Raw genomic sequence first — 14,096 nt, 5'->3', positions numbered from 1 at the left:
AATGCTCTTTTTCAGACTAAGGACTCAAAAGAAGAACAAGTGTAAGTATTATTTAATTTAATTCTTAAGTTTTTCTTAATATTTTTAAAGTGTGCTTTACATACACATAATACACAGCTTTCCTTTGAGAAATTCTCTAAGAGAAAAGATAGTTATTTTTCTTAAGTTGCTGCTATTTTTACATAAGGTAACAAAAAGTTAAAATATTATTCACCTTGGAAGAACAGTCTCTCACTATTTTTTCTCTGAGGCTACTTAAGAGTCACCTAATGCCCACTTCTTCATTCAAGAACTAACTTGAGTTCTGCATAAAATATTTTTAATTCTATATTGTAATTACCCAAATCTAGAATAAATCAGTTATGACACAGTGATGTCTTTTACAAGAGTTTGATTTATTTTGTTTTTATTTAACCTAAGGTGATGGTGGCAGTGTTTTTTTTTTTTTAATCTCAGTTATTGATAGTTAATTTTGAACTTTTAACAAACATTTTAATGTCAAAACACCACTAAGAGATATGTATAACTATATGATTAATCACAGTGTAGTAGATGAAGGAAGGGAACATTTAATGAAGGAATCATTATTCCTACCAAAAAGTTGGTAACTCTGTATTAGTAACATTAGAAAATTTCTGGGAACATAAATTGGGATATCTTATAAGTGACAGCAAGACCATATTTTGTAAACTTTAAAGCTATTATTTGTAGTAGATATTTCTTATGGTCACAATCACTTGTTGAATAAAATAGTTCATTGGTGGTTCACACCTGTAATCCTAGAGGCTCGGGAGGCTGAGGCAGGAGAATCAAGAGTTTGAAACCAGCCTCAGCAAAAGAGAGGCGCTAAGCAACTCAGTGAGACCCTGTCTCTAAATAAAATACAAAATAGGGTTGGGGATATGGCTCAGTGGCAACTGCCTCTGAGTTCAATCCCTGGTACCCCCCAAAAAATAGTTCATCAACCAAGATGTGTTTTCACTTTCTTTGGCAACAAGTAGAGTCACTGGAACAACGGGTTTTTTTTGTTGTTGTTTTGTTTTGTTTTGGATTTGTTTTTAGGCTTTTTCTAAATGCCATAAAAATAACTTATTAAAGTAAAACATTATCAGCAATCATTTTGTTCATTTATTTACATTGTAGATCCAAATCTGGATAATGATCAGTGTACTCTGGAAGCTTTGTTTTTAAAGGAGAATTTTCAAATATCCACAAAAGTAAAGAGAATGTTACGTATACAACAGTATAAATACCTGTCACTCAATTCATCAGTTAGTCATTCTTTCACATTTGTCTCATACTTCCTTTGACATTCTGTTCTGTGTTTTCAGTCTCAAAAAATCTTTGTAATTTTACTCCTTCATACTTCAGTTTGCAACTGTTATATGAACATTTTTCTATATTTTCCAATGCTGCTATTGTACTGAAAATATTTAGGAATAATCTTGGGAGTCTTAAAGATACAAATTTATGTATATGTTTATACTTATGGAGTGCCTGGAAACTTGTATTATTTTTAAGCTCTTGAAGTAACTCAGAAAATTGAGTTTAGGAGACTGATTCGTTGATTACATTCTTTCTAAAATGTTTAGGTCACTCTATAGACTATCTCAGTGATGTCTGACAACTACTTATATAGTGTTTTATCAATCATTCTATAAACATTAGGTGATAGTGTCCTAAAAAAGTAATACTGTATCCTAAAATTTTATTCACTCGCAAAATCAAGTCATTTACATCATGTTTTAAGTAAAAATACTATTTCTTGTTTTCATTCAGGGAGATTGAGGAGGAAATTCAGAGTTAATAAATAGTAGGCCAAGTAAAAGTTTAGTAGCATGCATTTAAATTTTAGGCATAAGTATAATTGTATATACAGTATTTTAATTTTTTTTAGTGGTTCCTATTAGTGGTATAGTTACTAAACACAATGTTGTCACTATAGTTTTGTTTAAGTTCTGTCATAAAAAAATTTCCATTTGATAATTTATTTTATGTTGCTGTACATAGCCTTCTACTTACATTGAATGAGAACACTGATATTGATTAAACCAGCCTACTTGTCAAGAGAATTGTGTGTGGTGGGAGAGTGTTGGGATGAATAAATAATAGAGCAGATATGGATATGCTTGCCAATGTTTCTCAAAATATTGTTTCACAGAGCAACTGACAATTCAGTTATAATTTGAAAAACAGAGTAGACACTTCTCAAAAGAAATAAAAGGTCCACAAATATATGAAAAAAAATGTTTGACATCTATCAATTAGGGAAATGCAAATCAAAACTTCTTTGAGATTTCATCTCACTCCAATCAGAATGGCAATTAAATAATAGTAAATGTTGGCAAGTATGTGGGGAAAAGGTACACTCATACATTGTTCATGGGACTGCAAATTAGTACAACCACTATGGTAAGCAGTATGGAGATTCATTCCTCAAAAAACTAGGAATGGAACCACCATATGACCCAGCTGTCCCACTCCTTGGTATGTATACAAAAGATTTAAAATGAGCATGCTACAGTGATGCAGCCACATTAATGTTCATAGCAGCACAGTTCACAGTAGCCAAACTATGGAACCAACCTAGGTGCCCTGTCAAGAGATGAATAGATAAAAGAAAAGTGGTATATATACACAATGGAGTATTAGCCATAAAGAAAAATGACATTATGGCATTTGCAGGTAAATGGATGGATCTGGAGACTACATATTAAGTGAAAGAAGCCAGTCCCAAAAAGTCAGAGGTAGAATGTTTTCTCTGATATGCAGAAGCTAATCCATAATAAGTGGGGATCATTAAAAAAAAGAAAGGGAAAAAAAAGGAGAGGGCATTTCATTAATACAGAGGAAAGATGAATGAAGTAGACAAAGGAGATTGAAGAGGAGGAAGAAGAGATTAGAAAAGGGAAGAACAGAGGAATGAATCTGACCAAGCTTTTGCATGTGCATGCATGGATATGGCACAGTGGGTTCCAGCATCAGGTATATCCACAGGACACTAATCTAAAAAAAATAAATAAATAAACTACAAATGGATTGAGGGGAGATTGATTGGAAGGGACGAGGGTGGGGTGTGGGGAGAAATACTGGAGATTGAATTGAAGCAGGTTGAATTCCATACCTTTGCAATAATAACAGGTTGTATCCTGGTATTGTATATAACTAAAATAAATAAGTTTGTTGAAAACCTTGAGATGAATAGCATAGTTTCTTTGAATGCTATCTCAAATATTCTAACATTCATTGTGAATGTTCAAGAGAAAATACAGTATGAGCACTATCCAAACTTCCTTTAACCATGAACTCTTTTAATTCTGGGCATCTCATAAGACGAGTACAATACTAATTTAGGAAACAATAGCTTAGATGAAAAGCAATATATAGTTATAAAAAATCACATTGATCATGTCACCACTACAGCTCATATATGGTAGAAAAGGAAGAACAAGTGAAGAAAGAACAAACAAATCCACAACTCATTGGTAGATTTATGAAAGATGATGCAAGTGATATTCAAGAGGATTCTGCATCTGAAGATAAGTTTTATAGCCTGGATGAATTGCATATTCTGGACATGATAGAGCAGGTAAGCGTGAATGGAAAAGGAACAGCCCAGATTCTGTCTTCCAGAAATAGTTGTTACCTTTGTTTTTTTCAGATTCTTTGAACAGAATTACTTTTTTTAAAACCCCAGCAATTTATGCTGTTGTGAGGAGAAAGAAAAAACAGGAAGGGAGATATGGCAGCGAGGGTGAAGGAAAAAAAAGTGAAGAGAATCCTTTTGGAACTGGAAACGTTTCACATTAGCCCACAAGCCATTTCTTGGCCTTCACTATTGGGCAAAGTTGATTACAAATGTATTCCTTATAAAAGGTTTTTGAACACCATAAGAAGGGACAAAACTAGCATAATTGCACTGAATTCAATGTCATGAGCAGTTTTGTAAAACAAACTTCTTTTTTTAATTAAGTCTGGTTCTTACCATCAAGTGTTTACAAAAAATTAATGTACAATTATTTTTTCTCACTCCCTTGGTGATAGGAATCACTGCTTGAAAATTTACTGTCTCAGGAATATTTGTTAGTACAAATGATTACCTGGCCAGTAGTACAGCATTCATATAATTGTTAGGCCCAATTTTTCTCCTTCCCAACTACAGTATTCAAATATATACATTTTAACTGAAAATACATACCCTTAGTTTTGATGTCACAGTAAAGTTTAAATATGGGGCCACTGGTTTTCATTTAGTAGCTAGGAGAACTCTAGCAACTCAAAATTAGAATAAAAATGTCACATACCTTTCAAAAAATATTTATTCATTTATTTAAAAAACATTTAGCACTTACATGTTGCCAAGACCTATGCTAAGACATGGTCCCTTGTCACAGTGTTTACATTCTAGTGGAGAAGTTGAACATTAAAGTGAGTTGATAAAGTGCAACGAGTAAGCTTGGGAATTGAGACCGCCTAAGTTAGAAATCAGGTTCCTCCATATGCTGTCTCTGTGACCTTGGGAAAGTTGCTACTCCTTTTATCTTAAAATTGGAATAATGAGTGTTTGAGTCATTATTACAAAAAGAATAAAAAGTCATAAGAATGCTGGTAGATATGATCAAAGTATGTTATTTGCATGTATGTATATGCCACAATGAAACCCATTATTCCGTATAATTAAAATGCACTAATATAGGTAAGCATGCTGATAGTGTTACTCAGTAGAAGCAGCAACAGACAAGTAACTGTGGTGTTAGTGAGGGTGTCATTGGGGGGAGGTGTGTTTAATCAGAGAAGTGATGTTTAAGTTGAGACATGAAACATGAATAGGTGTTATATGGTATCTTTAAATTCCCTTTAAATAACAAAATAGTAGTACTTTTTTAAAGAGGAAAATAAGACATGCATTATTTCATTTGCTTAATAGGGTTCAACTGGAAAGGTAACTACGGACTATGGAGAAACTGAAAAGGAGAGGCTTGCCCGTCAACGGCAGCTTTATAAACTACACTATCAGTGTGAAGTAAGTACTTTTCCCACTATATCTGAGGAAAGCAAGAAATATTTCAAATGCTAAGCTTAATTTTTCTTTTTAGAAAAGAACACTGTTGATTTTTTCTTTTAGTTTCTAATGATTTAAACCAAATTTACTGTGAAATAATATTTTTCATTGACCAGGATTTCAAAAGACAGTTGAAAACAGTGACATTTAGGTGGCAAGAAAATCAAATGCAAATTAAAAAGAAAGACAAAATCATCGCATCTCTTAACCAACAAGTGGCTTTTGGAATCAATAAAGTTTCCAAGTAAGTACAAACTGATGGAAGGGAAACTGTGGGTTTGCCTTATTTATCTAATAAGGAGAATTTCTCATGGCCACTAGATGGCAATATGACTGCACAGTCTAAATTCCAAACAGGGCTGTACTTATTTAAAAACCAACCATATTTTTGCTTTGCCAATTGAATTGAGAAATAGCCAGCTGCTTACTCTATATACCAAGCTTTTTGTGTATTGGCTGAATAAGTGTGAAGGTAATAGAATTACATGATGAGAATAATTAACTTTTAGGTCATGACTCTAATTTGTAAAACTATGGTTGATTATTAGCTGTTTCTTTACAGCATATAAGTACATTTCTTAAAGATGCCCATGGAATCATTTGAGTACTGTTTTATATTGATATCTCAGTATTTGTGTCATAGAGACTCTTCCCATCTTTACCAATCTTTTTTCTCTGACAACCTTAAGTATTATGTGCCAAAGACCAAAAATTCTGACTCATTAGGGGAAAACAACTGACCTGCTTTACTTTTTTATACTATAGCTGCCTCCCACATATATCACTTGTAACAGTAGCGTAGTTTGTAATACATTGCTTATTTTAATACACAGTTGTACTATACAACACCAGCTATCCATGACGTCTAGTTAAAAATCCATTGAAGTTGCTAGAATGCTTGTAGGGAGAAGACAAAAACTAGGAAGTGTTTTACAGTAAGGGAGTCCAAGATATATGTCTCATAAAACTGGAGTATTGGCAGTCATTTAGATCTTAAATTTTTTTTCATGTTATCTTAAACATGAAAAGGGTTTTACAAAAAACTAGATGTCATAGTTTTAGCAACATAATTTCAATTGCCAGCACCTTCAGACTTGTCCCTATTGCAGTAAGAGAGATCAAGGAGATGAGGACCTAGGGAAGCTTAGGCAAACTGAGCAGACCAAAATCACTTATTTTACTTATCTATTCAGGATTCAAAACTTCTTTTAGCCTGGAAAGTGATGATCAATCCAGAATATGTCATATAACATCAGAGATAAGAAAAGTTGTTCTGTCAGTGTAGATGAACTACCTCTCTTTTGCCCTCAAAGTATATCCTTTCTCAACCCATAGGGCTACAAATCCCACTTCATGGGATGCATATGTCTTCACACAAGGATCATTCACCAAACATTTGTCAGGTGCCCACTGTGTCAAGAATTATGTAAGGCACACATAAAAGATACTAAGATGTATGCAGAATTCATTATGAGCAAATGGATAGTATAGATTAACTTGTAAGAATTAAAATTGCATGTAACAGGGACTTTTAGGTCCAACAAGATACAGTAGCCCCATTCTTCTCAGCTCCTGCATCCTGGATACAATACAACCAAACATAGTAACATTCTGAAAGGTGAAAGAGGAAAAAATCTAAAGACTTTGGAACAAAAATGGCATTAAGTTTCCTTTTTGCCTGCCATATATATCCTAGACAAGGTTCTATAGAAGCTAGATCTGTGAATAAGCACAGAAAGAAAAAAATTTTGAGAGAAATTTGTTTCCTCTAGCCACAGGATGAAGCAAAGGAAAATATAACCACAGTAAGGCTTTTGATAGTGACCACCCTACTCTAGCCAAACACCAGTAGCCCCCACACCACCCCTAGAAAGTAGTCAGTGAAATCTGAGTTGTCCACCTGGTGGAAATAGGTGGCAGTATCTATTCCCCTACCAATATACTATTAGCCATAGTGAGAAGGCACATGATGATGATGATAATGATGATGATGATGATGATGTCGTCTTTATTTGTTTATCCGGGGAATGAATTCAAGCAACTGATCTTCTAATCCCCACCAGACATCTAATTCCTCTACCAGGGTGTATCAGTGTTATCTAACTGGGAACTGAGCCTCTACCTCTAACCAGCATCAATGAGACTTAACAAGGCAGTTCCAGGTGAGACTAGTCAAGACTACCTTCATCCCTCCTCCTCCCATGGAAAGCTAAATCTACCCCTGGAACTAATTGCATTCCATTTCCCTCCCCTTCTTAGCTGGCGCCAGAGGAGCACAACAGGGAGCCTCTGCCTCTACTCTGTAATAAGAAAGTGGTGTAAACTAACTCTGCTTTCTCCTTTGCTATTGTCAGCAGAGCCAGTAGGGATCTGATTTTATACTCCACTTAGAGGCAGAACGTAGTGTGAGTTGGTGCCCCTTCTTCCTGAGAAGATGTCACTTGGGGCACTAAACTTCCACACTTCTCAACTTCATTGAGGCAGTGTAATTTACTGCCCACTTCTGCTAGAGTGCTTTGCGTAGAGCCCAGTGTACAGCTCTGTACATACCCATTTGACCCTTACATTATATCTCAACAGGGGAACTGTTTGCTAAAAAAATGAAGATTAAATAGAACCCAGAGTTAATATCCAAAATATTTAGGCTACAAGACAACATAGTTATAATATCAAGAACCAGGAACATCAGAACATTAAGGTGAACAAAGCAACAAATGACAACATTAAGATGAATCAGATGTTGGAATTATCTGACAAGGATTTTAAAGCAACTGTTATAAAAATGCTTCAATAAAATTGAATTTTATTGAAACAAATGGAAACCTAAGTTGGGCTTGGTGTCACTTGCCTATCGTCCCAACAACTCAGGAGACTGAGGCAGGAGGATCATTTAGCCCAAGGGTTTGTGACCAGACTGGACTCCCATCTCAAAAAGAAAACCTAGAAAATACCAGGTTATAATAAGAAACAGTAAGTTATAATAAAGAGTGGAAGTTATAACACTGGAAAATACAATAATTAAAATAAGTTAAAATAAATGCTGACTATAGTCACTAGTAGAGATGACAGGATTGAATCAGTGAACTTGGGGATAGATGAATAGAATTTGTCCCTTCTGAAAAGCAAGAGAAAATATATTGGGGAGTGGGGTGGATCAAAAAGAGAGTCTCAGAGACCTGTTGAATAATGACAAAAAAGCTAAAGTTCTTACCAGAGTTCTAAGAGGATAGAGAAAGTGAACTGAAAAAGAGTGTTCAAAGGAATAATAGAAAACACTCAAAGGAATGATAGAAAACTCTCACATTTGATAACATACATAAATTTACATCATATTCTAGAGGATCAGTGAACCCCAAATGGCAAAAACTGAAAGAAATCCATTCCAAGATACATCATAACTAATCTCTGACAATTAAAGACAAAGAAAAATCTTAATTATAAGAAACATTATAGGAGAGATAGAAGAAACTACAATCAGAGTTGATGACTTCAAATCCCATTCTCATCACTTATAGAACTATTAAACAAAAAATCAGCAAGGATTTAGAAGAGTTCAGTACCATCAACCAACAGTATCTAATCAATATCAGACAACAACCAGATACTCAGGCTTTTAAGTGTCCACAGGACACATCCTGGGCCATAAAACAAACCTCAACAAATTTAAGAGCTGAAAATCATACAAAACGTGTTCTAGAATCACAGAGGAATAAAACTAGAAATCAAAAACAAAAATAAGAGGAAAACTCCAAATATACAGCAGCAACTCAAGTCTAAATGATCCAGTGGTTAAAGAAGAAATCTCAAGGTAAATAAAAATACATTGAATTAAATTAGCATGAAAATACAATATATTAAATTTTTTTAGTGCATAGCTGACAGTTCTAAGACTGCAGCACTAAATACAATCATTAGAAAAAGGGAAAAGTGAAAAATTTCAAGTGAATTATCTAAGCTCTCTTTTGAAAATATCCCAGTGCAAAGAAAACCAATATAGTGGGCTGGGGAGATAGCTCAGTTGGTAGAGTGCTTGCCTTGCAAGCACAAGGCCCTGGGTTGAATCCCCAGCACCGCAAAAAAAAAAAAAAAAAAGAAAACCAATATAGTCTTAAAGCAAGTGGAAGGAAATAATAAAGATTACAAATTATGGAGGTGGAAACAGTAAAACAATAGAGAAAATGTATGAAACAAAAACTTTTTTCTTTGAAAATACCATTAAATTTGGCAAACCTAGCAAAACTGACAAAAAACATCAATTATCATCATCCACAATGAAATAGTGATATCACTACAAACCTTGAAGACTTTGGGAAATTATACTGAATTGAAAAAAACCAATCTCCAAAACTTATACATTATAAAATTCCATTCTTGAATGATGAAATTTTAAAAACAGAAAATTGGGGACTGGGCTTGTAGCTCAGTAGTAGAGCACTTGCCTAGAACTTGTGAGGCACTGGGTTAGATTCTCAGCACCACAAAAAATAAATAAACGACAAAAGTATTGTGTCTATCTACAACTTAAAAAAAAGAAAATTTAAATAAGAATAAAATATAAAATTGTTTTGTGGTTCCAAGGTTATAAGTAAGAACAGGGAATAGCTATAAAAGGGCAAAATGAAGTGTCTTATGGATAAAACTGTTCAGTATTTTGACTATCAATTAATCACTGTCAGTATCCTGCTTATGATATACTACAGTTGGGCAGTATGTTACCATTGGTAAAAATTTGGAAAGGATGCGTGGAATCTGTTTTTATACCTTCATATGATTCCAGAATTATTTCAAAATAAAAGTTTAACTTTTTTTGAAGAGTACATATAAATATCAAATTTGACTAAAAATTTTATAAAGAAATTGCTTTTGATTTTTCCCATGAGAACGAACTTCCTTCAGTAAAGGAAGAACTTTATTAAAAAAAAAAAAAAAAAAAAAAAAAAACATAATACGAAGTGCCGAAGGTAGAATGAGATGGAAGGAAAGCATCCGGGTAGAAGGAAAATATGAACACTCTTTTCATATAAGCTTTTGTGCCTTTTTTCTTGTTTAATTCACTAGAACATTTCCTAAGAGTGTGTGATGAAAATACATTTCTTTAATTATAAAATTGGTTTCTTTCATCTTAGAATATGGAGATTTTAGGAAGCAAAAAAATATTTTTTTCCTTTGGCCCCAATTTAGTGCATGCCTAACAATAAATGTTTTGTAAATATTTGTTGATAATTGAAGTAAGTGTTAAGTATTAAGTTTCATATGAAAGTGACATATTTTTTTATAAACTACAATAAGCACTTAGTAAATTTCAAGAAACTGCTATTAATAAAATCCATATAATAAACTTGACAGCCAGCCACAGTTAGCTGGAAAACTTTAGATCTCAAAAGAAAATCTAAGAATCCCATCCTATCCTAAGAAAACTGGGACTGAGAAGTTATAACTGCCTGAACATGTATAGCTGGTTCATGCCCAGGCTGGATAATGGGAACGATGCCTACCTACCCAACAATATTTAAGAATTCAAGTCTTCTGAATTTCCCACTGACTCTGTCAACTTTTATTGCCCATTCTATTCTTAAACTGGGTAAAATACTGAAATAATGGAAGTTTATAAAGAAAAAGATGTCAGTCTTAGAAATTTTACCTCAGTCATATGCAATGTTTTGGCTATTGACTATGTATATGATTGTGGTTCCATAAGATGATATTGCCTAGTGACATGATAACCATCTTAGTTTGTGTAAGTACACCTTATTATGTTCATACTAACATTTCACTCAATGTATTCCCATCATTAAGCAACATATGACTTATTTTTCAATTCTGTCTGCATATTTCTGTGTATTATTTTCTAATAAAGCTTATATTTTTTATTCTTTACTTGAGAACATTATCTCCTCTACAGAAAGAGAGGCCTGGTTTCTTTTCATTGCTTCCTCAGTTCAATAGAACATTGGTTATAAGTCTCTACAACTTCTAGAGAGTAAAGGTAAATGGGTAGTCTCTAAAATCTAATAATGACCAATCCAGCTAACCCTGAAGTCATTATTTTAAGGACTTAGCGTTCCATAATTTATTTTAACCAAATGCCTAGGTAGCTCAAAAATCTGAACTCTATGAGAATTAAGGAGAAATGTACTTTTGCTATAAATCTCTTCATATTAAAACTAATTAACAGATATATAAAAAAACTTGGTCGTAAGAATAAATATGGCAGCATACAAGGGAGGAACCTCAAAAATGGTATATAAGTACATATGATAGACAAAAGATATTACTTTATTATTCTCTAAAGAATTTCTTGCATTTAATTTTTAATCTGATCCTCAGTTTGTTTTCTGATTTATACAAAATTTTTACCCAATCTTTCTATGACTAAGTCATGTGAGTGACTCCCAAGTTATAATTTATAGTTTTAATTAAAATTGTATGTACACAGACTCATTACTTCTATATTTAAGGTCTGATTTTTTTTTCTTTTTTAGATCTTAAGTGTTTGATAATATGCATGACCTGATACAATATCTCTTTAAGGAACTTCAAGTTCTTAATCCCACAACAGTTTTAGAAAAAAAGATGATACTATCCCTGTTCTCTAGTGAATGAAGTCTAATGGGTAAACTTTTTCCAAGTCATTGAGCTGCGATACAAGATAACACTTCTCTCTAGCTTTCTAATTTATTGGGTTAGAACATAATTCCCCCTTCTTTGAGAATTCAATAAATCAGACTCAGAAATTCCAATCTGAGAGTTAAATTAAAAGGACCAGGTATAGAAGTTGTATTAGTCAGGGTTCTCTAGATGCACAGAGCCAATGGGATATGTATATATATATGATTTTAAAAGGGAGTTTATTATTACATTTTCTTACATAATCAGATGCTGAATAGTCCCTAAATGCTATCTGTACACTGGAAAGCCAGAGGACCAATGATGTAGTCCCAGTCTGAGACTAAGGCTAGGGACTTCCTGAAGAATATCTGATGAGAGTTCACAATGTAAGAATGAAGGAGCTGGTGTCTTGTGTCCACCAGCAGTGACAGCAGTGATAGATGCACCTGCTCAAAAAAATTGAGCTTTCATCTACAAAAACTTCCTCTTTCCACTTTTTGTTCCATCTGAATCCTCATCCAATTGGACAGAGCCACCACGTTCAGGGCAGGTCTTCCCCCACAGTTTGCTGTCACACATGCCAGTGGTTTCTGTAAATACTGTCAAAGACACAGAAGTATCTTAATCCTAGGCATTTCCTGGTTATCTCTCGATCCAATCAAGTGGACAATCCAAATTAACCTTCACAATTCCAATTAGTATTTCAGGCTCAAGGTTTGTGGTCTAAATTAAATTAGTTATAGTTGGTCCCTTCTTCATCTACAAGTAGAGCTATTCTGACTGGGCTAATGAGAAAATCTCTAACATTATAAAACTGACTTTTGGGGGGGGATTCTTTCTTATTCTAGATTACAACGTCAGATCCATGCTAAAGATACTGAAATCAAGAACCTTAAAGAGCAACTTTCCATGAAAAGGTACAAACTTAACTTTTTCTTTGGTTGGGTATATCCTTTCTAATACTTCTTATTTCTCTAGGATAGCCATATAATGTATCATCCAACCTGGATACTTTTTTTGTTTTGGTACCAAGGATTGAACCCAGGGGCCCTTAACCACTGAGCCATATCTCTAGCTCTCTTTATATTTTATTTTGAGATAGGGTCTTGCAAAGTTGCTTAGGGTCTCACTAAATTGCTGAGGCTGGCCTTGAACTTGGGATCTCCTGCCTCAGCCTCCTGCGTTGCTAGGATTATAGGAATGCACCACACCTGGCCAAACTGGGTATTTTTGAGCATGATATTAAGCATCATCAATAATTACATTGGGACAGTAGATATAGATTAGAACTGTGCTATGCAGTTTGAGAGGTATGGTCATCTTAGGTCTGATCCTGAAAAAATGATGAGAGAGCTTGAATTATTTACAGTCCTACAACAAACTACTGTCTTGGACTAGAACTTCAGATTTTTTTTTTTTTTACCCTAATTAATACTGTGGTGTGACTACTTTATGAAATTAGCCAAGTTTTATTCTCATTCACTTATTTTTTGTATGTAAATTTGTTTGAAACAGCTTTTAAAAGATATAATATAGAATAAAATTCACCCTGTTAAAATGTATAGTTTGATCAAGGCATGGCACATGCCTGTAATCCCAATAATTCAGGAGGTTGAGGTAAGAGGATCCTAAGTTTGAGACCAGCCTGCACAACTTAACAATACCTTATCTCAAAATAAAAAATAAAAAAGACTGAGGATATAAAGGTAGTTTTTTGGTTTCTTAGTATATTTATAGAGACGTACAGCCTCATTACCAGTGTTTATTTCCAGAATGTTTTTCATCACCTCCCAAAAGAAACCTTGTACTATTAAGTCATTCCCCCTTCTCTTCTTCTCCACCTGTGGCAAAAACTAATATAACTTTTGTCTTTATGGATTTGCCTATTCTAGACATTTTTTATATAAATGGAATCATAACATGTGGCCCCTTGCAATTAATTTCCTTTTTTTTATTTTTCTATTTAGTTATACATGACAGCAGAATGCATTTTGATTCATTGTGCACAAATGGAGTACAACTTTTCATTTCTCTAGTTGTACATGATATAGAGTCACACCATTTGTGTATTCATACATGTACATAGGGTAATGATGTTTGTCTCATTCCACCATCTTTCTTCCCACTCCCCACTGCTCCCTCCCCTCCCCTCATTTCCCTCTACACAATCCAAAGTTCCTCCATTCTTCCCTTATTCCTACCTCCCCGCATTATGTATCAGCATCCACTTATCAGAAAAAACTTTTGGCCATTGGTTTTTTTGGGATTGGCTTATCTCACTTAGCATAATATTATCTAGCTCCATGCATTTACCTGCAAATGCCATAATTTTATTCTTCTTTATGGGCTGAGTAATATTCCATTTTGTGTGTGTGTGTGTGTGTGTGTGTGTGTGTGTATACATATATCACAGTTTCTTTATCCA

At 33.9% G+C, this 14,096-nt stretch overlaps 1 protein-coding gene across 6 annotated transcripts in view; it reads left to right on the top strand.

The window, feature by feature from the left end:
- Positions 1-14,096, top strand: part of Dzip3 (DAZ interacting zinc finger protein 3) — a 127,299-nt gene that overhangs the window by 82,248 nt on the left and 30,955 nt on the right. For all 6 annotated transcript variants that reach the window (XM_047564263.1, XM_047564265.1, XM_047564260.1 and 3 more), the window contains exons 18-22: positions 16-41; positions 3,424-3,589; positions 4,928-5,023; positions 5,179-5,306; positions 12,520-12,588. In XM_047564263.1, the coding sequence (XP_047420219.1) occupies positions 16-41; positions 3,424-3,589; positions 4,928-5,023; positions 5,179-5,306; positions 12,520-12,588 (485 nt within the window). The remainder of the gene's footprint in view (positions 1-15; positions 42-3,423; positions 3,590-4,927; positions 5,024-5,178; positions 5,307-12,519; positions 12,589-14,096) is intronic.

The sequence above is a fragment of the Sciurus carolinensis genome, chromosome 9 (genome assembly GCF_902686445.1).
Source record: "Sciurus carolinensis chromosome 9, mSciCar1.2, whole genome shotgun sequence".
Classification (NCBI taxonomy): domain Eukaryota; kingdom Metazoa; phylum Chordata; class Mammalia; order Rodentia; family Sciuridae; genus Sciurus; species Sciurus carolinensis.
This window is presented reverse-complemented; position numbering and strand designations above follow the sequence as displayed.